This window comes from Lagopus leucura, unplaced genomic scaffold (genome assembly GCF_019238085.1).
Source record: "Lagopus leucura isolate 7727_CA_CO unplaced genomic scaffold, USGS_WTPT01 Super-Scaffold_100001, whole genome shotgun sequence".
Taxonomy (NCBI): Eukaryota; Metazoa; Chordata; class Aves; order Galliformes; family Phasianidae; genus Lagopus; species Lagopus leucura.
The window spans coordinates 100,366,621-100,393,966 of record NW_024962262.1 but is presented as its reverse complement, the minus strand read 5'-3'; the positions used below and the strand labels follow the sequence as shown (position 1 = coordinate 100,393,966).

The following is a 27,346-nucleotide window of genomic DNA, read 5'->3' as shown; positions in this document are numbered from 1 at the left end:
CCCGGCGCCGGCCCCCGCTGACTGTGTTAAAACTTCGGCGGGGCCATTTTAGGGGCAGTAAGACCCAGCGCGGGCCCGAGGAACAGCTGCTCAGCGCCGCGCACCCGTCCTGCTGCCAACCAGTATGAGCGAGGCGGCGGAGACCAGCACCGCTAGCGGCACGGCGCCCGCCGCAGCTGCCCCCGCGCCACCGCCGCCCCCTGCTGCCGCCCCTCCGGACGTCAAGCCCAAGAGCCCCGTCAGCGGCGCCGCGCCGGGAGCATCGGGCGGCGAGGTGGCACCCGCCGCGTCCGGCTCCGCGGCCGCTACCGCCGCTACCGCCGCCGCAGGGGAGACGGAGAAGAAAGTGCTCGGTGGGTGCTGGGCGGGTAGGGTGGTATCGCGTGGCGGCTTCGCGCTCGCCTCGCTGCGGGAGGAGGGTTGACGGCAGCGCACGCTATGCTCCGGGCCGGGCGGAGCCGCCGCCCGCTTGCGGACGCCCCGCTCCTCCCCCCGTTCCTCGCTGCCGTGAGTCAGGCTGCGCGCGGGGTGGCGGCGGCGTCGTGGGGAGCCGCCGGAGGAGCGGGGCCCGGCTCGCACGCAACTCGGCGCGAAGTTGGGCGGCGCCGCCGCCGGTCGTGCGCGGAGCTGGGGCGCGGCTTCACGCTCCGATTCTACGAGGCCCCGCGTCGCGGAGAGTCGGGCGGGGGCTGCGTGGGCAGCGAGGAAAGCGAGCGCAGCCATGATGGCGAGCGGCGGGCGGCGGGGCAGGCTTGCCGGCACCTGCTGCGTGCCCGCTCCGCGCTGTAGGGAGAAGCCGCGGTTGTGCGGGCTGAGCGTCCCGGCCCCGCCCGGAGCGGTACGGGAGGGCGCGGGGCTGCGAGCCTACTGCCGGAATCAGCTGCTGGCAGAACGCGTGGATGACCGTGAGCCCGGAACTCTGAAGTCTTGGCAGAACTTCTTTACTCTTAAAGGACAGCAACTGCTTCAATAATATCTCTTGGATATATATATATTTTTAAATTATTTCTTTCACAATAGCAAAAGCGAAGTGCCGAATTGCTATCTCAGTACTCAAGCCGTGTACGTGCATAGCGTGTTTCTTTCTTTTTTTTTTCTGTTTGAACTGTAGCTAAACAGGACCAACCTGTTGAAATGGTCTGGGTATAAGTCTGCGTTGAAATTGTTCTAGTGGAAGCAGGCTGCTGTTCATTACCTATTTATCTTGCTTATAATCTACTATTAATAACCACTTAACTTTAAGAGGCTAGCAAGACAAAAATAAGGCTTACTTCTAATGCCTGAGCTTCAGTGAGGAAAGACAGCATGTTCTCTTTAGAAGGTTTGAAATCTTAGTGCAACAGATAAAGGAGCAGGTAGAGACCTCAATGGAACTGCCATGGCAAGGAGCCTAGCAAAGTAAACTGGTAGTATGTTTTTGGTAATGTTTTCATGCAGATCAAGCCCCTGCTTCCAACCTTCCCCCACGCCATTTCCTGGAGGGGGCAAAGAAGGAGTGAAGGCTCAAGTGCTTTTCCTGGTCTAGTAGGAAGAATAACCCCCATGATGATGCTTCTGCAAATGGGCCTTAACGTTAGGCAAGCTTTTCTTCCTCAGACATGAGGAAATGATGCAATTAAAAATGGACTCGAAAGTACATAGTAGTCTAGTAATAGGTCTTATGGTACAGTGCAATTAAATCTCCTCTTAAAAAGATACCACATTGGAAGCAAGGTTTGAGGCTTCCCCGGTGTTTGACTTCGAGGTATAAGGACAAATCAGCTTTCATGTGCTTTTCACTGCTGAATTAAGAAAAACAAGGCTATTTAAATGTGGATAGGAGTGACTGATCATTTCCCTGATATGTGCACAGCATTTCGTAGGAAATATGTGAGCTTTTGCTTGCCAGTGGGATAAGACTCATCATGTTAACTGCTGTCTTTGACTTGTCAGTAAGACTGGTTATGGCTTCCTCTGGGCTTGTTCCTTCTACCTGCCTGATCTCTCCACTATGACAACTCAGGCTTAACAACAGCTGTGCTGTGGTCACATGGAGATCAAACATAATACTGACGTCTAATGTTCTTACCCTCTTGGTGATGCTTAAGGGGACATTGTTACACTAATACAGGCGGGGAATACTACTTCCACAGTATGCCATCTTAGGAACGTACTGGAGGTTTCCTGCAATCTCTGACAGCTTGTGCAAAAAGAAGAGTGCTGTTCTACCTAGCTCTGAAGCTGTGTGCGCATTTATCAGTGGCCATGTACGATGAGTTTTGACTACCTTTCCTTCCGCTAGTTTTCTGGCTCCTCTGAGAGTTTTCATAAGATTGTCAGGCTTCTCATCCTCTTCCTGATCTGATTGAATAGGCCAACATATTCATGGCTATTTTGAGAGAAGAGAAAAAAATAAGGCAATCAGTGGTATTAGCCTATTATTGTCTTCTCCCCCATTTTCCCCTGTTAACTTGCACAGCGCAGTGAACTCTTGCCTATGTTCTGTACCTTCATAATATCAGTAAGTATCTGGACCTGGATATGACCTGATGAAGCTAAACCTAGAAGCACTGCTGTAAGAGTGATAACTGTTGTCCTTCAGTCAATGCTGAGTGGCAAAATTTGGGGGGCATTTCTCCTCTTGAAAACAAGGGGAAAGCTGGGAATGGATGCTGTACTAGATACAGCCTTTTTTTCTCTAGTAACACTTGCTATAAACACTTGCTCCTAAAATATGAACGCTTACCAAAACCTTCACTAAAGAGCGGCGATAAAGCACTGTTACTATTTCCAGTAGACCTCGACAACAGTGTAACAGTGGACTGCTACCAGCAAACATTTCTGTTGTAGCTGTGTAGCTGGAGGATGAGGTCACTTTTTGTCTGTCAGGAAGGTGTGCACATATATCAATGTCAAGGCTGCGTAGGACCAGAGGTCTTTTTAGCCATGCAGTTGCCCTGTGAATATTTAGGGAAGAATACAGAAGAAGGTAATTGTTTCCAGGATGTTTTCTTTTTGCCTCGAGCAGGCTGACTAAGGCTTCTGAACTGGAGATTATCCTGAAAAGACTTTTCCCCTTTAATTAATACTTATTTTCTCCTGATTTTTTTTCTTTTTCTTTCTTTTTTTTTTTTTTTAGAAAGTTGGCATTTGTCTGACTAGATCCTTTACAGGTGTCTACTGTTCAAATTAGGCAGTGTGACTGTTTGACATACTGCAACTGTGTAGCAGTGCTGTGTATTAAATAACATTTATAGGTCTCCAAATTCTTGCTTTCCTGCAGGTTTGGAAAGGGAAAATCTTGTAGTCCCCACCCGGTTGCTGACAAAAAAGGAGAGGTTGAACTACCTCCATCACAACTGAGTCCCTCCCACACAGTACCTACATGTTGGTGGAACAAGTTCCACCAGATCCTTTAAGACACTGCAGTCTGATACAGTCTGATCTCATGTTCTACATGAGATGTGAGTTTAGTGTAGTGAGACAAGAAGTTGTCTTCTTTCTAGAAGCTTCAGCGTGGTCCGTTTACAGCTGATACTTTGTGGAAGAGCTCTGGAGTAAGGAATATAAACAGAAAACAAATGTTGGGCTTTTGTTTGGAGTGGGGTTTACAATGCAAGAGAGAGCTCATACATAAAAATAAACATGTGCTGCCCTTCTCACATGAGATTGTTGGATGATATTTGGTATACTGCTTCTTCAGCCAGTTCAGGTTTCCAAGGAAGCAAAAAGGAGGGATGTTTGAGTGAAAGAGCACTTCTAAACAGTTTCTTTCTGCTAGATGTGAAACATACAGCTACTAAGCTAAAGAGAACTGATGACTGGCGGTCATCAGAGGTTTAAATGTTCATTTCTTCTTCATGGAATAAGAAATAAAATAGAGGAGGAAAATAGATGGCCAACTCTGAAAATAGGGGGTGGGCTTGACTGTAGATGGTGGAAGCTACCATGCAGCAAGTGAAAGCAATATTTCCTGCTTACTGCATTAGTATAAACTGAAATGGAGGTGAAGGTACATCTTTGGCATTAAGGAAGGAGACCAGGTCTGGTCTGAGAAATCACATGCAGCTATAAAAGCATTTCTGTGACACTTTTGTATTATTATTATTATTATAATTATTATTTGAACTACTTTTTTTTTCCAGCAACAAAAGTTCTTGGCACGGTCAAGTGGTTCAATGTCAGAAATGGATATGGCTTTATCAACAGGTATGTTTAAATTGATAGTCGTGCATATACTGCAGAAGGACTCATGGTATGGATAATATACCTTGTGTTAGTCATTCGAGCAGTGACCCAAGGAGCTGACTACAAGCTTGTGCACTTAGTGGTCAGGCATTCAGTAAACTTGGATTTTCTCTGAGGTGAATCTTTGCTCAGTGGTATGTGTGGGATGAAAATATAGTGTTAAATTCAGTATAAATTTGATCTATTAATTGCTTCTCGTGTTTACTCATGCTACAGTTCTAATGAGCTGTATTATCTTTTGTGACTGTGTGGCTTTTTTTTTTTTTTTTTTTTTTAATATGTGAGGAAGGAAGATGAGAGGGAATACCTCTGGCTAAGAATCTAGTACGTTAAGATATTACGAAATAATACTCTGAAAGAGTGGTCAGGCACTGGAATGGGCTGCCAGGGATGCGGTGGAGTCACCAACCCTGGAGGTGTTTAAGGAACACTTGGACATGGTGATGAGGGACATGGTTTAGGGAGAACTGTTGGTGATAGGTAGATATTTGGACTGGGTGATCTTGTGGGTCTTTTCCAACCTTGGTGATTCTATGATATTAGTCAAAATGATTAAGTATGTCTGATATTTTTTTTCAATATTATGTAACTGAGAGTATTTTAGGCCTGGGTTTGGGGATCTTTCATTTTTTCCTCTCTAAACACAAATGAACGCTTAAGTGGCACCAGTAATGGCTAGCTATAAGAGGTGTTTGTCATGCCTCCAACTTCAGATGCAGTAACAGCAGGGAACTCTGACTTTTAAGGCTGGAATATCTGTTAAGGGGCTTAAATGTATGATTTATGAGAAATGTTTCCTGCATAGTGAACACTTAGTAGACTCATAGAACTGCTTGGAAAGGACCTTAAAGATGTTGAAGTTCCAACCCCCTGCTATGGGCAGGGTTACCATCCAGTAGGTCATGTGTCTTACAAGATACATATTTGTCCTGCAAGTCCCTGAATTGTTATGCAGATTTGGGTTAGTTGAACACTAGAATGGGAGAGAAGAGTCCTGTTCCGTGGATCTGAAGCTCACTCTATTATAGCCCTATATCTGGAACTACTATCTGGTGCAGTGTAAAGTAGAAGAAAAGCTTGAATTGAGAAATACATTCCTCAGTCAGGTCTTTCAGAGCACTTTGAAGGGGGAGCCTTCTGCTGGATATAGTATAATAACTGTCTCACAAAGCTGAAGTTACTTATTCTAAGCACAGGAAAGTTAGAATGATATGGTCTTCGCAAAGCCTTTGTGAAGGATACTTGCTCCTTCTGCAGGGATTTAAGTGAACAGACTAGACTGTAGAATCTAGGTTGTTCCTGTTGTGTGAGGACACAGAACTGACACATCTTCAGGTGTTGCATGTGGGAGCCTGAACTGGCTGGTGTAATCTAGACAACCATATGAGTTGTTTTCTGGTTCTCCCTCCAGTGGATGCTCTTAGCACCTTGTGCAGGGTTGCTTTAAGATTCACTGAAAGGAGAGCTGTTAACAGCTGTGGCCAGTCCTGTTGGTAGTGTTGCTTGACCTCTGGGATAACAGATCAGGTTGCAGGCACTGTGGAGGTTCTGGGAGGTGGGATAGTGGAATAGTGAAAGGCAAGTAGCCCAGTCATTACTTATTCAGTGTTTTGTTTCAACACAAAACACTTCCCTATGAATTATAGGGCACCTCCCTCCTGTTCCCTCATTTCTCTGAAGAATGGGAAGTCCTTACTGCTATTAAAGGTAGGATCCTCAAAAAATCAGACCAGCATCTTGACAGCATAGCCTAACACAGAATGTGTGGAATCCAGGCGATGTGTGATGGGCTGGGGGAAGGGAGGCCTTACTTGTGAAGTCAGAGATCTCTATTTAAGTCTGTTAGTCTGAACTCTTATTACTTTTTCATTTCTTTTCACAGAAATGATACCAAAGAAGATGTGTTTGTTCATCAGGTAAGAGTGTGGTATTTGTAGTTAGAGATAAGCATTGTCATGGCCTACAATCGTTTTCTAGTGTAACTTCTAGAGCAGCTGGGTCGCTGGGGTCAGCTTACCTTGGCAGCTGCTTAGAATATTTACTTCAAATATCTCAAGTTGGCATGCATGTGTTTCAGGGAGGAATACAAGGATATGTTTCTTCCTCTTTCAAAGTCGTATTTGAAAGAGTAGATACTGCAAACCTTCACTCTGTCTTGTGTCTGCCTTAATTTGAACATTAGAGTTCCACCCACACCCAGAGGAGATGATGACCCTGTTTACCTGTCCTTCCCCCCCTTTTCTTCTACTTCATCACTTTCCTCCTGTGTCTTGTTTCTTCCCACCATCTTAATCTGTGGGTCTGTTCTGTCTGCCCTCCCTGGTATTGGAGAGAAAGTGATCTGGCCTGGCTTTTGACCAGGTTGGGTTGCCGTCAGCTGTTGCTGCATGAGGCAGCTGTTCTTGAGAAGAAGGGGTGGAAGGCGGTGTGCTGAGTGTGCCCAAGGAGGGAGAGGCTGCCAATCAGCCCGCCATTGGCTAACCTATGAACTGTCAGTGGGCTGTTCTAAGTTTATATCATGAGTCTTGGATTGCAGACAACTTGTGGGAAAGCAGAGGATGCTGCTTGCATTCTGGTGCTAACTGATTGGCTGGCTTAGATCTGCTTTTGCATCGCCCGAAGCTTTAGCAACAAGTGAAATATTGCACTTGAACTTGTCTCATGTGGAAGATCTGCTATCCGTGTGATTGTTAAAATCATGAGAGTCCTCTGTAGCTCCATGGAAATATAGCTGGTGAAATTACCCTCAGAGTTGGTCACTGAGAGAAGAGGGTATGTGCGTGTGTGATTAAAGTTGCTGTTGAATGTCAAGTTAGTCATGAAGCCACAAACTAGGCATCATAACTGTTTCTCTGAGTCAGGGGGTTTAGACTCATTATTCCTAAAATGGATGAAACTGAGTAAGACTAGTGCCTGGAACAAGTGAAGGTGGTGTCAGTCCATGTTCTCAGTATGCGTTCCTAATTCAGTTAGTAGAACAGTAGTGAGAGCTCTCAATGCATATATGAATTTCTCAAGAGGTCTTAATTCATAAACAAAACTGTTAACAGTCACCCTCCTTTAATGACCATGTGCTTTGTACGCACTGATTCATATGTGTATCTTTTTCTAGATACACTGGCACTGTGCTGATACACAAGTTCTTGTAACAAAATATATTTTGCATAGGCAACATTGTAAAACTGCCTTGAAAACAAGGTATCCCTGAGATCTGTGTGAGGATATCCAGCTATCCTTCTGATGGCAAAAACTACATGGAGCATCATTTTCTGTGGGAAGACTGCTTGTGAAGGCTTCAGAACAATGAAGGCCAGCAGCAAGCTACTCTCTGTGCTGTTATATCTGTAGAGATGATTATTTAACTCTTTGTAAACTGATGGTGGAACTTTGCTGGTTTTTCTTTTTTCCACCACAGAAGATGAGATGTTCTAGACACAAACACTAAAGCAAAACTGGCTTGATGTTTTAGAAATACCACATATATCCAATGTGAGCTTGCATGCTAACTTGCCTCTGGGCTCTGCATGACAGAGTATGTTTTCCCAGATACAGCCTGCCTCAGCTGCAGTCAGATATTCTGAAGCTTCTGTTTTGAGTTGTTTTACTACACAGCAGCAGAAAGTGAGGGTATAAAGGGGTGATGTGACCTCTTTCTCCTCCCGTAATGTGCTGGAAGGAGATCCTTGTTCCTGGGGCCTTGTGGCCACTGCTCAGTGCTGGACAGCCCTTCTTGGGTGGGGGAGCCAGATCTGATGGGCTGTGAAGCAGGAGAATGAGTCCTCTGCAAACATCCTGCTGGGAGCTCCCTGTCTTTGGTGGTTAGTGCATATGCAGCTCCTCCTCCACTTCCCCTGCACCCAGCTTGGGATGGGCTGGATTATACAGCTAATCCTTTAAGAATAAGGTTGACCTAATTGAACAGGGACCACCCCCCTCCACTGCCCATGTGTACACACACACACAGGAGGAAACAGCCTGGTCTCATGATCAGGATAGGGGGTTAATTCTCAGTGTATGGCTATTGGATGCTATCTATAAACTGAGCACAGATTAAAATGCTTTTCGCTTTAGGACATGCATGGCTTGCTTTGAATTAACCCTTTGTCTTACAGAGGACCCAAACAGTAGTATGGTGAAGGGAGAGTCTTACTTAGCTTTGTCTTGCTTGCATCTTTGTGCAATTGGCTTGTGTGGGGTGCTGTCTTGGTGGAGTGTGTTGGGGTGTCTTGCAGTTTAACCCTATTAAAAGTAGGTTAAAAGAAGTTAAAGTTAATGAGAGAGTTGGAATCAAGAGGCAGTGAAGACGAAGCTAGTGCAGCGGATGAGTTGAATGGCTTTCTTTTTCTTGTCTGAACTGATCTATGTTCCTCTTACATTACAGTGCTTATAGTGCAGCCTAATACAGATGTATCAGTAACTGGTGTGGCAGATCGTGGCTTTCACTGTGACAGTGCTGGATGTAAACATGATGTGATATCTTGTGTGGGAAGAACTTTTCTAAACAGAGGACTGAACTAACTGAAGTCTGTCATAGCCTTCTGTTCATCAGTGTCCCTTTAGAAAAAATCTCAGTTTATTGTTCAGTGCTGTCTATGTTAATACAGAACATCTGTCCCTTGAATCAAAGGCCCTAAGCCTGCAGGTGATGAACAGCAGCAGGAAGAACAGCATTCTCTCCTCTCTGGGTGTATGGAGTAAAAGTCTTTTCATCAAGCTTGAAGTTCAGGCCTCTTATTTCTTCAGTGTTTACCTACTGCTGATGTAGCAGTAGGAAAGTCATATGGTTTCTACTCTGAATTCTAGGATGTACTCAGAATTATTCCTGGTTGCCTTCATGAAACAACTCAGTCTACCAAGTAGTAGCTTCTATCTTCTATCCAGTTGCAATTCTAAATCTTGAAGTCTCTATACATAAGTCTGGAATAGTAGTTGTGATGTCCTGTTGAATTTATCTTCCATTACTTTCAAGAAAAGTTTGAGTAGCTTTACTTATCTTAATTATGCCCTTTATTGAAAAGGGGTCTTTCTAGTTCTCTTCCCCCTTTTCAAGAAAGAGGACTTGAAAATGCAACTTGACATGTCATGCAGAGCACAAGTCTGCTGAGGTCATGCCAATTATTTCAATACAAGTGAAATAATTAAACCCTTAATCTACTGTAAGATAACAATTTTTAGTATTAGTATGTCTTTTTTTGAAAAGCTAGCAATTCCAGGTGGTTTTAGTAATGGGCTGTTACTAATATGTTAGCAAGAAAGCAAATTGTCTGTACTGGACAGTGGGAGTCTGCCTGTTGTGGTGTTTCCCAAAAGAATGTACTTGAGCAGTTCATTCTGTTCCTATATCAGAAAAGTTCTTGGATTGTTTATTGCTTTGGTATCAATACTGTCTATGCTCTCACGTTCTTCAGGGACACTGTGGGGTGCAGAGAATAACTGTCTAGATGTGCAGCTGCAGTGCTACAAGGACATCCAGGCCTATTGCCTTAAAGGAAGGGGGGTGGTTTTTCATCGACAAATAGAAGTGTCTTTTCTAAACTGGTCAAGCTGAACTTTAAGCTGACTAGAATTTTTCATTTGGTACTTCAATAGACTAAAATATTTCTCACTGTTGATAGAATGACTATAGTTGCCATGCACTGGCAACAACTTGGCTGTTCTTCATTTGGCCTGTTTTTTCTAAACTGCTTATGACTTTCTGTTTTTGCCTTGTACCCCATTTTTAAGTGGGATTTGTGTACTTCTAAGTACTAGATCTGTACCTACCTCATTTATGCTAACAAGACACCTGTATCAGGGAACTTAAAGTACATTGGTCTTTAATTGAAGAGTACTTCAGTAAAAAATAAATTACTGGCTCAGTATATTGACATCTTCAGTATATATGTTGTTTAGTGTTCTTCAGTCTCTTTAAGTTTGTAAACCCTTACTTAATGAGCTGACAGTAGCCTTGCCTTGCTTTGCCTTGCTTAATGCATTTTAGGAATCCTAGAAGCATGCCTCTAAATGGAAATCACCCTAGAATGATTTTCAGCCTATCAACAGTGGATGCCCAAGTGTTTCTGTGAGTTTAGAGATTGAGGGTAATACCAAGGGGGTCTAAACAATGACATTAATAGCATTTTTGTGTTTGTCTGCAAGGGATGTCTGAGGTAATCTGTTCTGGTACTGTTTTGCTGTGTTAAGTAGGGACTTGCTTAACTTTCTGGGGTCTCCCTTCCAGTGCTTAAGTAAAATGCTTATTTCTATTATTTCAGAGTTACAGTAATTCTTTAGTTACCATGGATTGCCAAAATATCTTTTTGTTGATGTCACCTCCTCCAAAATGCTCTTGATTTTTAAGCTCTTTGTAGTGCTCAGCATGTCTCCTAATGATTGCTGCAGTTGCTATCTTAGTAGAGCATGCAGGAAATAGAGAATTCATGCAGAATGGTCCTGATATGCTGTAGGCTTGAGAGAAGGCATCTTGGGGCAACAGCTATTTTGTAAGCTTATGAGTACTGAAGGGGTAAATTCTGACTCAGTAAGGAGATTCTGTGAAAAGAGAGATCTATGTATCTTATATATTCTGGTATGGTGGCTAATTATCTGGTATGTGGTTTTGAGACTGTAGCAGAAAGACTACTCTTTCCTCATCCACGAGGCTTTGAAGGAATGAAATGAACTAATGTATCTTTCTGTATCTTTATTTAAAGACTGCTATAAAGAAGAACAACCCACGGAAGTATCTGCGCAGTGTTGGTGATGGAGAGACTGTAGAATTTGATGTGGTCGAGGGAGAGAAGGTGAGATTACTGTGGCAAAGAGGTGTGATCCAACAGAGTTCTCGGTGTTACTTCTCAGAAGAATACAAGTTTTGCTGTATATCTAGTCTTTTTAATGTATTAATCCCTGTGGTGGGTGACACATTCTCGCTCCATAACACCAGGATTATGAATAACAGGCCTGCTTTTGCACTACCTGTGAGGAAGGAATAGCTAGGAAATTGTTATATGCATAACATGTTCATGTTTTATCTTCCTTCCCCTTCTTGCTGTACCTGGCTCTTTTCTTCCATACGCATGGCTTACATTTTTTAACTTCCAGGGTGCAGAAGCAGCTAATGTCACTGGACCAGATGGAGTTCCTGTAGAAGGCAGCCGCTATGCTGCAGACCGACGCCGCTATCGACGTGGCTATTTTGGCAGACGCCGTGGGCCACCTCGAAGTGTAAGTGTAACTTTTATTTATTTATTTTTTTTTAAACAATGGTCATCCTACCTCCATAGTAATTCTAATTTTCTCAAGAGAGGGAGCTACAGGTTTGACTCAAGTTAATTAAATTGTGAGTGTTCCTCAGTAATATTCTAGCTTTTTCCAGTACATCACTGATGTTGTTGGTGATAGCTCTGTTACTGGGTATCTGGTAGGCTCTTTCTTTTCATCCCATTCCAGAACTGTCTTAAGTATCTTTTTGGGTGTTAGGATATCTGCTTGTGGAGAAATAAGATACCTAGGCAGTTAACCATGCCCTTTACATGAAGCAATAGGAGGAAGTATTTGTACTGACCTAAGTAAGCAGTGTAATAATCACTTGTGAAGGTTGAGTAGAGAAATTTTTTTCTTCAAAAGCTCATTGTTTTTGTATGGCACAGTAGTAGTTTAACAAACTAGTTGCTACTCTCACATAGCATCCCTTAATAGAACTCTGTCTGCAGCAGTGCAGTATAAAAATGCATTTTTCTTTAAACTGACTATCTAAACATGTTATAAACAGTTGTGCATAGGTTTGGAAAGCTTTCCTTCAAGATTTTGCAGAGGGGAGGTCTCACTAAGTGATAGGTGGCTGTAGTTCTGACAGTTACCACTATCTGTTTTGTGCTTTTGCTGCATTGGTGCCTGGAGTAATCCAATGACTTGAACATAGTGCAGGCTTGACAATATTTTTTTTTTCCTAACAGTTGAGTCTGATCATCTTTACAGGAATGTGGTGTTCTAGTATGAAAGTCTTGCTTCATCCAAGCAACATAACTCTCTTCATCTTGTTCTGCAGTTGCCAGTGTGGAGGCATCCTTCTCTATAGCCTAGCTGTTGATGCTTGTCTGTTGAAGTATTTTCTTTTAATGCTGTTAGATACCACCAAACTTTAAATATGTGAAAGGTGTTCTTTGAATGAAGCCCTGTAGACTGCTAGAAGTTGGTGATGGCAACTGATACTTTATTACTGAGTGTGTCTGTGTTGTGATAGTTTGCAGCTTACACTTTCATTCCATGCAGCAGAGAGCTAAGAGTTGATGAGCTAACTAGAAATGAGGAATATACTGGATATGTTCTAGTATCAACTCTGTTTCCTTTTGCTCTGCTGAAATTAAAATCTCATTCTACTGTCTAGTGAATGCTTTAGTTATAGTATTTGATTGTCTGGGACCTGCTTCACATTTCAAATGAGCAAGCATATGAGGGTTTTAACACCCCTCTGCACTGCTGAGTATGTAAAGCAGCTCTTTTCCTTTTGCCTGAAGAATGATTGTGTGAGGCTTGTCTCAAGCATGGGGAACATTCAATCTGTAGGTTCTTGTGCTGAGCCATGTTTTCTTAAACATCTGATGGAAACTCATTAAGATTAAACTCTGACTAGCATGTGACAGTATAACACGCTTAAATTCCAATACTTGAAGTATATGGAACAAGATTGAGACCAAAATTGTGGTTCCATATTGTTTCCCTTACACTTGCTTATATCTAAATCCTCAGACTGGTACCCAAAACACAGCAGGCCTCAATGGTTATGTGTCTGGGGCCTGGAAATCTTGAGAGAGAGAGAGACCTCTCTCAATTAATATTTTTATATATTTAAAACTAGAAGCATACTGGTCTTCCTCAGTGGTTGATGATTCTGGAAGCATTATAGCCTTCAAAACGTGTGGATGATCACTGCTTATGAAGTTTTTTGTCTTCCTCTTCAGTTTAAGATTCCTCTGAGTGTTCAGCCTGCCCAACAACACATTGTTCCTTTAGAGTTGGTAATCTGTGAGCTTAAGAGTAGATTCTGTTCTGCTGTCAGATGTTGAAGTTCTTACAGTACCATCCCTTAATATGCCTGCCTTTAGCAGATAACCAAGTGAACTCCATGATTGCTGTAACTTTTCAAATACAATAGTGGCCAGTTCCTTGAATGCTCTTAAATGCATGCTGCCTAATCACAAACTTGGATGCATGTGATTTGCTTGAGTGATACCTCACTGTCAGAGATGAGCTCAGTCAAGAGTTCTGAGAAAGAAGTGGGCAGTTATGCGTACTAAACTTTGTGTATATTTCTTTGGGCAATTCTTGCATTCTCAGCTAGTGAGGACTGACCAGTTCTGCTGGGCTTTCTTACCAACCTGTCGATTAGCTGCCTGAACAAATCAAAGCCCTACTCTGGTAAGATCTTTTTAGGGACTGCAAGGGGCTCTCTGCAGGGACTGTCTCTGAATTGTCCTAGTGTAGGTCAGTGAAACCACTCTTAACTTACCCAAATCTTGTCATGCTTTGTTTGCTTGGTTTTGATCAATTGCTTGTAGACTGAATTATCAGAAGCAATTAGCATTTATTTTTTGGAAATTTCTTGCATCAATTAACATACTCTTCATTTGGCAGTTTGCAGTAGAACTGCAGTTCTACTATATTTCAAAAGAAGCTTCTCTTTAATGACACTTCCTTACCTTCTCTTCTGATTTGCAGAGGGGTAGAAAAGTTAGCAGTGTCTGAGCTGTAAGGTACCATTCACAGAGAATAAAGGTGGTGCCTCTCCGTGTGAGTCCTGTAAGATAGTTAGATGGAAATAACACCACTCTTGAGACTTAAATTTAAGTTACTGATAGTACACTCAGCCTTCTGTGTCTAAAGAGCACCTCAAGGAATAGACTCCATTGTATCTATGCCTGTTGTTCTTCTGATGTACTGGGCTACAGAGGTGAAAGGTTTTTCTGTAACTCGGCTGCCATGTTGCTGATACTGCTTACAAAAGGGGGGAAAAAAAGAGTTGGGGGGAGGAAAAATCAATACAGTAGTTTATGGGTTGTAATAACACTCAACTTTAACATACTGAGGTGACTTCCAGCCTTCTAGAGCTTCTAACTGCTGTCACTTAACAACTCCAGTCCAACCTTCTAGTCTGTCTCTTCTAGTCAAGACTGATTTCTCCTTGTTTAACTCCATGAGGGTTGGGAAGTATGCTAGATGCTATCTTCTGTTAGCCATGCTAGCTCAAATGTCTGTACTCTAGACATAACTTACTTGACCTAGTTTTGAATATACTATATGGATTTTTTTGAAGGGTGAAGAGAATCTTCAGCAACCTGAGACTTTTCACCAGCTTTAATGGACCTTTTGAACTGTTTGGGGAGTTCTGTGGAAAGCAGTACTTTTTTTGTATTGTAATCTTCAATTTCTCTGAAGACAAGAGGCTGCAATCTTCCACAAACTGTGGTAGTGTAGACGTGACATGGAGGTGTAATCAGAGTACTATTACAGGCAATGGATCATGAAATAACCTTGAATTGATGATATCTTCTTTTAAGTACTGCATGCATTACTAACGAAGTTCTATGCATGGATCAGGTAAAATCTCTTGGGAAACATTTTAAAGGTTGACACTGTTTCCTGTAGAGAGAATGTGAAAACATGAGTACTACTGTATGAAAGTTAGAGAATGATCTGAAGAAATATAAAAATGAATGAAATTGAAGAGACAGGTGAAAAAACTCCTTGTGGTTACAGTTATGCTTAAAGACATTCTGTTCAGGGGAGGGATTAAAACTCAGTGTCTTCATGGGATAATACAGCATGCTTACCTATTTTGGTAGCCTTCAGAGACAAAAATGTGAGTGAAGCTGACCAGTTCTTTACATCCATCTTTTAGGATGACCTAGTGTATTATTAAAAGTAGGATGTAGAGTTGGAAGGTTTTAGTGGAGAATGTTAAGTGTATCATGTAGTAGATCATGTATATGTTGCGAGTTTGGTGCTTTTAATAGTACCAATGGAGTTTTTGTAGTAAATAAATGTAACTTATTGTCAGTATAATAAAGCAATCTTAAAGCTTAGGTTCTGTTTTCTGGTTAAACTGTATTTAGTGACTTCTGGCAGCATAGCAGCTTTATTCAGGAAGCATGCTTTACTTCAAACTGGCAGATCTGAGAAATTACTAGATATACGAATGTGCTAACTGAACTTTTGTGATACTGTAGAGGATGCAGGAAATAGCTGATATTTCTGGGCTAAGTAATTCATGTTTTCAACTAGCTACTTAAAACAAGCCCACATAAAATATTCACATATCAACATCCGATTCAAAATGAACAGGGAAACAGTGTCTGTATTGTTTTTCAGTAAAAGCTTTATCAAGGTTTTTTGTCACTAAATGAGCTGGAGACTGTTCTTTATCTGAGATTTCAATGCAGCATTCTGTGGGGAGGAATGCATTTGGGCTGTGCTATTAAAGACACTGGAATTCAATACTATCTTTAAAGAGCAGTGAATTTAATACTAATTGTCCAGTGCTATAAGAGAGCTTTGGCTGATGAAGTCATGACTTTGCACTCTTCCTTACCGTTGAGTTAGCTGATGCTTTGTTAACCTCTGGTCCCTTAGTCAAGACCTTCTAGGCTTTTGTGTTTTCATACGTTTGACATTGCAGCACTAGAATTTGAATTGTTTGGTCAGAAATCCTGGAGAAGGGAAACAGTGATTGTGCTGAAACTCACCCAGAATCATAGTACAAGGGAAATAGTAATATATTTGCTTTGATTTTACTACTTTTGCTTTCAGATAGTGCTTTTTCTTTGGTCTCCCACGTCTGTGCTTTCCCAGACTGAATAGCCACGTCCTTCCTTTATGGAAAGGAAATGCCAAGACTTCAGAACTGTTATTAGCACACATGCTTCACTATGCAAGGCAGACATTGACCTCTCCTCTCAGATTTTAACTGTCAAGTTGCATAGAACAGAGAGTCTTAATATAAACAGTGCCAGAGTGGTAATGCAAACACTATAATGCTTAGAAATGTGTTTTCTTCAAATAATTCTTAAGTGGCTACAGAATGCATTGGGAATAAATAGCTTTAAACATGCTGAATCAGATGCAGAAAGCATTCTGTTTCCAGGTCTCTTTTTGAATCCTTTTTTGAATCCTTTATTTTGGAGCAAAGAATAGTAAAACTATAACTGTAAGGCGTGGTGACCTCGTATGCCAGTAGTGTCTTATCTTTTGGAAAAAGAGAATGCTGTAATACAACTCTATCAATTTTTCAGCTAAAGAGAGAGTCTCTCAAAGGCTGATATTGAGTGAATGTATGAGCTGTGTATTTGACGTGATGCAGTAATTTTCTGTCTTTGAACTCAGTGTGTTTTCTTTTTGGAAAGAGGATTTTACTTAAAGTCAGAGTAGTGTCTAGCAGTATTTGGCATGACGACTTTCAGTCTTCTAAATTCAGAAGTGTCCAGGTCAACTGCTGCTTTTCCATTGCATAGTTTACCTTTTTTTGAAATTCAGTGTCATGTCTTGAAACCTACTTTTGTATGTACTGGGGAGATCTGACAGGTTCTTTACCTTTCCCTTGAGGCAGGGAGGATGCACTAATAGGTGGCTTTCTCCCTCACTATGAGGAACATGAGCAGCATAGCTAGCTCTTGTTCTGCCCCTCATCTTTTCTTTGCCAAAATAAAAGCTTTGGCTTAGTATGTTAGGGTTTCTGTACAGGCTTACTGTTATCTGAGCTCATATTCAAGTCTCTGGGCTATACAGTCAGTATACTGCCTGAAGTAAGGCTATCTGTCCCTGATTTTTATTTTGTTTGCTTTATTTTGGCTTTAGGGTGTTGAGGGAGAAATCAAGGATGGGGTTACGGAAGGAGGACAAATTCATCAGCAAGTCCAAAGGAATCCTACTTATCGTCCCCGCTATCGCAGGTTTGTGCTGTTTTCTTTGCTTGTCATTGCAAATAAGTGTAGTCTATAAAAGCTTGCAGAGTGAAAAGCTGAATTCCCAGGCATTTGAGTACATGTAAGTGGTAGAGAGAATTGGAAGCATTTAAATTACCAGGAGGAATGTGTAACTTTTAGGAATAAGGAAATAGTTGTAGAATTTGCTTGATCTAATTGTGTGTTAGTTACTTCCAGGAGCAGATCAAGAAAGGGCAAAGTTATTTGTATCCTGTACCAACTCGTTTCAATATGTTGCTCAGCTGTGAGAAGTTCCATGTCTTTCCAGCATGAATTCTTGTAGTACTGTACTGTAGGCAAGCAACTTATCTAGATCCTGCTTGACATGGGGCAGGTTGTCCAATGTCTGCAGGGTCAAGATGTGCTTTGTAAAGCTATCTGTGGACTGCAGTCAGTAGTCTAGCACTATGTTGCTTGTGTACTCAGGATTGAGATGGTTGTATCACTCAAGCCTAGGTCTAAGCAGTGATGCTGTTTGTATGTACAAAAGAGCCTGTCTCTTCAGGAGAAAAATGAAGTCAAGTTCTGTCCCCTCCCGGACATCAGATACACAGTAGAATTTCAGTATTGCAATTGCAAGTGCCTAAGGGCTGAGGCTCGGAGGTGGAAGGGAGAGATTTTTAAAATCATAAAATAGTTTGGATTGGAAGGCACCTTTAAAGGTCATCTAGTTCTAACATCCTTGATAGGAACTTCCTACTAGGTCAGGTTGCTTGAAGTCCCAATCTGGTGTTATTGAACACTTTCAGGGGTGGGGCTTTCACAACCTCCTTACACAACTTGTTCCAGTGCCATCCACATAGTAAAAAATAATTTTACTTAAATCTAACCTTCATCTACTCTCTTTTTTTAAAACCATTATTCTTTGTCCTATCACTGCATGCCCTAGTAAAAAGTCTGTCTTCATCTTTTCTGAAAGCTACCCTTTAGATTCTGGAAGTTTAATATCAGGTATCCCTGGAGCCTTTTCTTCTCCAAGCTTGACAATCCCTACTCTCTCAGCTCCAGCCCTTCCTCACAGGAAAGGTGCTCCAGCACTGTTAATATTCATAGTCCACATCTGGACTTGTTCCAGAGCATCCATGGTGTTATGCTCAGGTCCCAGGGAGGAGCCCAGTACTCCAGGTGGGGTCTTGCAAGAGCAGAGTGGGAAAATCACTTCCCTTGATCTGATGACCATGCTTCTTTTGATTTAACCCTCAAGGCAGTTAGCTTTCTAGGCTGCAAACATGCTGCCACCTTATGTTTATCTTTTCATCCATTAACACCCTGTATAACTAACAAATATACAGAGTGGTGTGGTATCTACAGATTGTATAGCTAGAAAGATTATCATGGTGGAAAGGGATAGTCAGAAATAAAATGCTCACCTGTGTCCTGGGCTTGCAGAAAAACTCTAAAGGGAGTGATCTCCAGAAAGAGATCCTTCCTCAGTGGCAGTCAGCCCTTAAATGGGGTCTAGGAGAGGTGGAGCCAGGCTCCACTTGTGCTCACACAGATGAATTGCCTTCACCTGTGCTCCTGCAGCTGATTCAGTGCTTGCCTCAGGTGATCAATCAGAGGTTCATGCTGTGATTCAACAGTTCTCATACACACCCCAAGTCCTTGGCTGGTCTGCTGTCAATCTACTTATCATCTAGTTGGTATTCATGTTTGGGATTGCCTCATTCAATGTGTAAGACTCTTTACATGGCCTTGTTGAACTTTGTGAGGTTCTCACCTTGAAAATCTGTTAGCATTTCTCTGGAAGGCAATTCTTCCCTCTAGTGTCAGCTACACCACAAACCTTGGTGTCATCTGCCAACTTACTGAGGGTGTACTCTTTGTCCCTGCCACTGACAAAGATGTGAGTAGTCCTGATATCAGTCACTGAGGAATGCCCCTGTTGCTGATCTCCACCTTGACATCAAGCTACTGACCACAACTGTTTGAGTGTGACTGCAATTTATTATTATTTTTTTTAATCCACTGAGTGATCCATGTCTCTGATTTGAAGAAGGCAGGCTGAGGGAGCTGGGCTTCATCACTCTGGAGAAGAGAAGGCTCAGGGGAGACCTTATTGCAGCCTTCCAGTATTTGAAGGGAGATTAAAAAGGAGAGAAACTGACTTTTTTTTACATTGATAAACAGTGATAGGGCAAGGAGGAATGGTTTTAAACTAAAGGAGGGGAGATTTAGATAAGATGTCCAGGGGGAGCCTTTCACAGAGAGGGTAGTGAGGTAGTGGAACAAACTGTTGAAACAGATTGTGGGTGTCCCATCCTTGGAGGTGTTCAAGGCCAGGTTGGTTGGAAACCCTGCTTTTGTGGCAGGGGGATTTTAACTAGATGATCTTTGGCTTGAGTTGGAAGGGACTTCATTCTGTGAATTACAATGGATAGTTTCTTAGTAACTTCATCTGCTAGTGTTCCCTTGGGATCCTTAAATGCATCTTACCAGGTCTTGTGGACTTCTGCAACGTCAGGATGCTTAGATGGTCTCAAACTTGATCTCTTCCTACTGTGGGTGGTTCTTCCAGTCTCTTTGTTTTCTGGAGTTGGGCAGTGTGAATAGAGCATTTTCCAGTGAAGATTAATGAGGGGAAAAAAAAATAATAATCAGGGAGTACCTCAGCCTTCTCCTACTATTTTCTTACAAAGAGGGCCCACTTTTTCCCTAGTTTCCTTTTATCACTGACATACTTAAAAGCCTTTCTTGTTGTTCTTAATGTCCCTGATCAGATTCCATTCTTTCAAGGCTTTTGCTTTTATAATCTGATCCCCTGGCTGTGCAGACAATGATTGTGTTCCTCCCAGCTTAGTTCCATCCTTGTTTCTGATCTCCATGTATTTCCTTTTTGTATTTAGGTTTGTCTGGGAGCTTCTTGTGTTTTTTGCCTGACTTCTTTTTAGTTGCCTTGCACTTGAGCTTGTAGGAGGTGATTATTGAATATTTAATCAACTTTTCTGGGCCTCTCTTCTTTCCAGGGCTCTATCCCCTAGTTCTCTACCAGGCAAGTTCCTGAAATCTGTTCTCCTGAGCGATAGTGAGTTTACTGTGTGCCCTCCTTGTTGCCGTAATCATTTTGGGCTCTACCATTTTGTTGTCATTACAGCCAATTATGGAATCATCAGCATTTGAAAAACCTTCCAGGATCATCCACCTATCACCAGTATTTCCTACTAAACCATATCCCTCAGTACAACTTCTAGATACTTCTTCAACACCTCCAAGGATGGTGACTCTCACCTCTGTGGGCAGCCTGTCTCAGCACCTGATCAATCCCTTGGAGAAGTAGTATTTCCTGATGTCTAACCTGAATCTCCTTTGTCACAACTTGAGGCTGTTCCCCCTAGTTTTACTGCAGTGCTGCCCTTGAGTTTCATGTATCTCACCAGGCCTTCCTTGTTGGTGAGAACAGGATCCGATGTAGCACCTGTCCTCCTTGACTCCTCTGTTGCTTTGAAAGAAGCCATGATCAGTGCATTCTAAACCTGGATGGCTTATGCCTTGTTGTGCTGTCCTTCCAACAGATATCAGAGTAGTCAGAGTCTCCCATGAAGATCAGGGCTTGTTGAACATGAGTGCTTGTTCTCCGTACTTCGTGTTTGCATAGAGGCATTTAATTTGGGCCTTTAAACAAACTGGCTTACTGCCTGGTGTGGCTAAAACTCATTTGTGCTCATCAAGTGTTCTTCCTTTGACCTGTGGTCCTGTTGTCTCCCAGGCTTTCAGAATTGTGAGTGGTGTGGGAAGATTAGATGAAGTTCGATTATTTCATTTCTATTTTATTCTGACATAGGAATAAGCTATGAGGAGACATCAAATGAAGGAAGTGAGAGACATGTTGAAAAACGTTATGTTTGAAGCATATAGTTAAAACTTTTTGGTGCAGGATGCTGGGGAAATACAAGCTTGTGTAAGCTTAAGTGGTGTGGGTCACATAGCGAGAAGAGAATGCTATTGCAATATTACTAAATAGGCAGACTGTATCTAGCTGAGGAAATCTCCAGGGTGGAAAACAATTGGACATTAGGGGACTAAAGAGAAATAGGCTTCTTTCTCCTTGCTTTTCCTTAGGGATCTATGGAACCGGGTTAAAGGGGTCCTTGAAGACCCAGTAGGACTTCAAATTAAAAAAAAAAAAAAAATAACCAAACTAAAAGCTATTTGGATTTTACATGAACACAATACTTTCCAGTGCAATAAGCAGTTAACTTGCTGAGTCACCTGTGTTAGTCATCCTGTAAATTGTCTAGTATAGGATTTCTATATTTCTGTCCTTAATTTTCTATTATTAATTCTGACATGACCACTCCAGTTTCAGCCCTCCATGCTGAAGGAATGATTCCATAATTGAGTGACTCGATATAGTTAAAAATATTAGTGTGTGAAATACCCATCCTCTGACTGTTATGCATTTTGAGGTGTTGCCCAATTTCTTTAAACTTCTTGAAGCCCATAAGTCACAAAAAATCAGATCATTTCCTTTTGGAGGATGTGACAAATGTGATGCCTTATGGAGACTACTCTTAAGGAGCAGAATTGCATTAGTCTGCCATACAACATACCTTACTTGGTCCTCCTCATCTGGTCCTTTTTTTTTTTTTTTTTATATATAGCTTATTGAGATCAGGTTCCAGCTTTGGATTTGGATAGATGAATTATGAAATGGGTACAATTCTAGTTCTTTGTTGCATGCTTACTCGGAAGCAGATAGGAAGGAGCAAAAGAATAATGCAAAAGAAAGGAGTTGAACTTCATAGGAATAACGGGGTGGTCCTTGATTGCAATGACATGTTCCATGCGGAGTTAAACTTAACACTCTTGTGCATGCTGAGTCTACAACTATAAGCCTTCCTTCTCCCCTCTGAGGTTTTCTAGCACTTAACAGAGTCATCCTCAACACAAACATATCTGGGACTGCAGGAATGTGGATAATACTGACACTGTAGCAATCTGATATGTATAAACTACTGCTGAAAGTCCTCATTAGCATTGGGCTACCTTCTGTAAGAAGTAGCTTAATATGTACATTCCAATGTCAGTGAATTATGTTTCTGTTTAGGTTAACAGTGCATGTAAGTGCAAGCAGTACCTAAATCTAGTGATACTAGTGTTCCTGTTCATTTTTTTTTTTTTTCCTTGGGAAATCTGAATAGCCTTTTGAAACTGGGTAACTGTGGATTAATTAAGCCACCTAATGGGAACAAGATAGTAGGCCGTGACTTCTAGCCATATTCTGACATTATTGTGGACAGAATACAGTAAGTAATCTTTGTTCCTGGAGTACCCAAGAAAGTATTGCATTTCCAGTGGAGAGCTGAAGGTCACTTACTTGAGATGCGTACTTTGTGGTCAGAGAGGCAACACTGCATTGGTTTGGTTACTTGTGAAATATTCCTGGATATTCAAACTTGTCAAGAGTAAGTGTAATTTCCTGGGAACTGTGGCATTCAGTTATAAGGCTGGGCGGCTGTGTAACTAGTGCTACCTGACTGGCTTAATTGGTCACTGGCTTGTTTGTTGTTGTTTTCTTTTTTAATTCTCTTAGCCAACAGTTCAGAGAACAGTTCATCAATATGGTGAGCCATGGGGAGCCGAGGCACTCCAGGTTGCCTAATGGATAAGGCATTGGTGGTTCAGTGGTACAATTCTCTGAGCAGAGTGAGGCTGACCTACCTTTTTATTGCAGAGCAGGCAGCAGGACATGCTGTTGTAATTCCAACAGTGAAAACACTCAGGCTGCATGTCTATCTCAATGAACTAGGACTTTCCCTTGAACTGTATGACAGCGGAACTCCAAAGGAATTGTTTGCTTGCATTCTAAACTATGAAAGGTGGTAGTTGGCTAGTGAGGATTTTGCTGGGCTGAAATTAAGTTAGTTTAACCGTCTCAGGCTACTTTTGTACTTACATGCACTTTCCTGCCTCTTCAAGAGGGCCCCTGCGTCCACGCCCTGCCCCGGTCACTGGAGAGGCTGAGAACAAAGAGAACCAGCATGAGGCCAGCGCTGTGAGTCAGCAGCCACTTCGCCGTGGGTATAGGCGCCCATACAACTACCGGCGTCGGCCTCGTCCGCCCAACACACCAGCTCAGGATGGGAAAGAGGTAAGCATGCTCCTGGCCACGTGGCAGAGGCTGAGTTTTGATGGGATGAGTGCTAAGAGGTTTGGGCAGGGGGGTTTGACAAGTCTGTCGGTACGTTACAGAAAACTGATGGCAAGTTGATGGTAAGGGTAGCTGGCTTAATTGCCTGTTTCTTATGGACTTGTTTGAGCAGCTTACCTTAAATGAAACCAGCAGTGGGATAGGAATTGCTTCATAGCTTTCAATTGGAGTCAGACTGTAATAAATACCTCTGAAATAGAAAGAAACGCCTTATCTTCCAGCTCTGTTTCCAACTATGTTTCTGAAACTATCCATTTCCAGGACAGGAGATGGATTTGAAAGTTCCAGATCAATTTTTTGAACTGCACAAACTAGATTTAGGTTAACTGTTAGTAATTAGACTTCACCTTAGTGAGAAGACTTTATTATTCTATCCTATCCATTCAAGGTGGTTTTCTCCATGTCAGAGCTGACTAATTAAAAAAAAAAAAAAAAAAACCCTGCTATTGGACAGTGAAGGGACTTACTCAGTTTTACCTATAACAAAAATGTTATTGTCTTTGTGTCTCAGACAAAGGTGGCTGAAACACCTGCCGAAAATCCTGCTCCAGTGACTGAGCAGAGTGGTGCTGAGTAATGTCAGGTTCTGCAGGCACCTCTACTATCCCTCAGGTAAGGAGCATAGCTAGTATCTTTTTTGAGTGAAATGGGATTTCTAGAACTCCTGGCATGTTGTCACATATCTATATTTCTGGCTAGATACTTGTAGTAACTTCTGAAAGCCTTTTATAGGTGAGTCAAGGAATTTCTTCCTCTGCATCTGTCTGTGTCTGTCACAAAGTAAAGTTTGCAGTATATACATACTTCATGAATACCATCTGTTGATGAGTTGGTGCTTTAGGAAGATGTGGTACTCAATTTATAAATAAGATATGCTGGTCATGCTTATCTTGCCATTAATAAGAATAGAATATTCTCTGCACTAAGAAAGCAAAACTTTAAACTGCTTTTTTAACTTGACTTTTTTCAACAGGTGTCCTAAAATATAACTCAGAAATAACACCAAAGAAACATTCAAGCAATAAATAAGCAACAGTGATGAAAGCAAAGATTCAAAACATCAGAACTAAAAGCAGGAGGAAAAAAAAAAAAAAATACCAGCAGCTGAGATCCAGGGAACGCCTGCAAGACAGATGCATAAAGAGTGAGATTTGGAAAGAGCAACCTCCCCAGTTTCAAGAGCAACTGTGGGTTTTTTTCTTGTTTAGAATTTCAATGTTTCACTAGTGTTGAATTTTTTCAGTTTTTCTTTTGGTATCAAACTGAAAAGGGGAAAATACCCAATGAAAGAACTGAAATAGAAATCAAATGCTTTTCTTTATTGGATGCTGGTGCTAGACCTCCCAGGTGTGTTGAGTATTTTTTTTTTCCTGTGCCAGTCCTGTTCCCTTCAGGACATGGGGAGGAGAAATTTCAGCTTTCCTTGGTAAGATCTATTTGAAACTGTGCAGCATGGGTGACGTTCCTTGCAAATAAAAGTGATTTCAACTACCAAAACCAATCCATTGAAGTGTTTGTTTATATTTACCTTTAAAATCATTCATGCTCTAATCTTGCTGCTTCAGTATTTACATGTGAAAATGAGCTGCATCTCTTAATATGCAGTGATATGTCTTGTCTAAAACACTGCTGGATAATACATGTGCAAGGACTTGGCTGGGTTAGTTATGGCTACTATAAAACAAGAACAGCTTCTGCAAGGTAATTAGACAACAGAGCTGTAACACTACACTACCCTCTCTGCATTTCTGATTTTAGGTTTTTGTGTTACTGTATTGCAGCAGTTGTTTGTAATATCCAGAGTGGATTAGTGGGATATTTTTCCCTTCTGGTTTGCAAGGTTTTTGTTATTGAAGCAGTAGAATCTAAGCCTATAGGTTTCTCTCTGCCCAGACTTAGGCTGCTACCTCATTCTAGCAAATAAAGTTCCAAATAATGGCAGTACATTTCATTAGTCTCTACAGTTTTCCTTACCTGAAAACAATGAAGTTTTTCCACCTGCTCCATTTTGTGTTAGTATAATTCTTTGGTTATTAATATGCGTGAGGTTGTGGTTTTTTTTTTTTTGTGTCCATCCCCAAACCTGGGCTGTCTTGCATGTTATCACACTACTGCCAGCTGCTGAGTATGGGTGTGTTCCTTCAGCTATCTTGTTGCATGCTTCATTCTCTGGCCTGGTATTTCTCACGTTCTTGCTTTTACAGTTGATGTTATCCTGACCTTGAATAATGTATTTGTTTCCTTAAAACGCCTAATTCTGTTCCTAGTGATACAACACTTATCCAGCCTCTAGTGAATTTTGCTTCAGGTAAATCCCCTTTGGTATGCAGCAACACTGTATACATTTAAGACTAAACAAATGGAGAGATTTGTGGCAGGTGACTCCTACTACTGTTTTCCCCCTCCTACTTTCTCTATTCTAATAATTAAAAATCATATGAGATTCTCTGGGGTCTTACATTCCCATGTTACTCCTCAGGAAATGGGGAGTGGGGAAAGGAAGGGAGTCTTGAGTAGTAATAATAAGGGCTGGGAGCAAATTGCTTTGGAGCCTTACTCCCTTTCTCTTCACCTGGTGTGAGGGAGGGATAAGGGAAGGCATGATGCATGGATTGCCCTGCCCCTAGCTTCCAGTATTAAATGTTTCTTGGCTTGCTTTTATGATCAGTGAGTTAAGAACTCTGAATAAACAGTGAAGTGAAAACGACAGACTTGGTTCAGGAATAAAAGTGCTTTTGCTTCCTTCGAGCACGTGCAGTGATGCACTCATTCACTGTAGAGTAAGCTCATATTGCAGCACTGATCACTTCCATGCCTGCTTTCAGAAGTGCTAGGTAGGGACTACTGTGAGATACGTTCTGTGCTGAAACCACTGTGCTACAGACAAGAGAAGAGAAGGAAACAGTGATCCTCATGGATCTTTTCTGGGAGAAAAAGAATATGGCTGTTCTAACAGATTAAAAACTTGACAAAAGCACATATACCTCTCAAAAATCCCTAAGTAATACTAACTAAATCCACTTCAGGCATATGGGTGCAGGGCTGTCTTGGTTCATTATAATCTTAACAGACATTTTTAAATGCTGTAGTAATGCTTTGATATTTACTGTATATGGAGGCATTACTTTTGGAGCAGCCTTATTTCATTCTATTGGCCCATGATGTCAGAAGCAGGTGTTGGTATGGTAGCAGAGACTGAGCCTTCCTGCCAATATTCTGTTACAGTTTGTTACTGTGTGACACACGGCAGCTGAAGGGCAGTCTGACAAAATGGCATCTAAAATGGAAGGTGCTTATGAAGCAAAGGTAGGTCACTGAATTCCTTCTTGGGGGGAAAAAAGTGGCACCCACTGGCATTCACTGATGCTTGCTAAACCTTTACGGAGACCAAACACTGAATGTTAGGACAGTTTGTGTGTTTCAGCAGTGGCAACAGCAACATAAAAGGTAAGCACATTCTGGATAGCCATACACAGCACATATGGAATTGCAGTCAGATATTCAACTCAAAAATTTGATCGTATCTCTTTACTAGGCTTATATCAGGCTTATCTTAACATTAAAAAAATATATATCCCTTGCCTTACAGTTATGTCCTGTTCATGTCACTATTTTTGGTGGTACGTACATAAAGGCATAGGAAGTATAAAATAAGATCAAGTCTCTGATGAGCACCTTGAGAATTGTGACCACTTCCATTGAACCAGACATTGATGCCTTGTTTTCACAAAAACAAGGTCAAATGTCCAACTAGTTTTGCTTTTGTTCTCCTTATTTAATGTTTTAATAAGTAAATATATAAGAGAATATATAAATAAGTTTTATTTTATATATATATATATATATATATATATATATAGGCTATATATTTAATATGATGCTTAAGAAAATTTCATTCAGCAAGGCCCAAGCATGGTCTAATCATTTTACAGTAAATCATTTGTTGTTGTAAAGCTTGCCATAAAGGCTGAGAAAACCAGTTCTATGTGCATGCTTATTTCATGCAGGG

The 27,346-nt window shown here is 41.6% G+C and overlaps 1 protein-coding gene and 1 long non-coding RNA gene across 2 annotated transcripts; one reads left to right on the top strand and one right to left on the bottom strand.

Annotated features, from left to right (window-relative positions):
* Positions 1–109: 109 nt before the first annotated feature.
* On the top strand, positions 110–24,838 carry YBX3 (Y-box binding protein 3). Its single transcript, XM_042866595.1, has 9 exons — positions 110–353; positions 4,125–4,188; positions 6,110–6,143; positions 10,920–11,009; positions 11,311–11,433; positions 17,059–17,153; positions 23,106–23,277; positions 23,849–23,949; positions 24,311–24,838. Exons 1-8 carry the CDS (start codon positions 125–127, stop codon positions 23,912–23,914), a joined length of 873 nt encoding a protein of 290 aa, XP_042722529.1. The 5' UTR covers positions 110–124; the 3' UTR covers positions 23,915–23,949; positions 24,311–24,838.
* Positions 11,066–26,130, bottom strand: LOC122177335. The gene is made up of 5 exons (XR_006178058.1): positions 25,312–26,130; positions 23,455–23,527; positions 19,623–19,716; positions 13,908–14,005; positions 11,066–11,184 (listed from the first exon to the last, which is right to left on the bottom strand). It is a non-coding gene; the product is annotated as an uncharacterized LOC122177335 (long non-coding RNA).
* Positions 26,131–27,346: the final 1,216 nt, after the last annotated feature.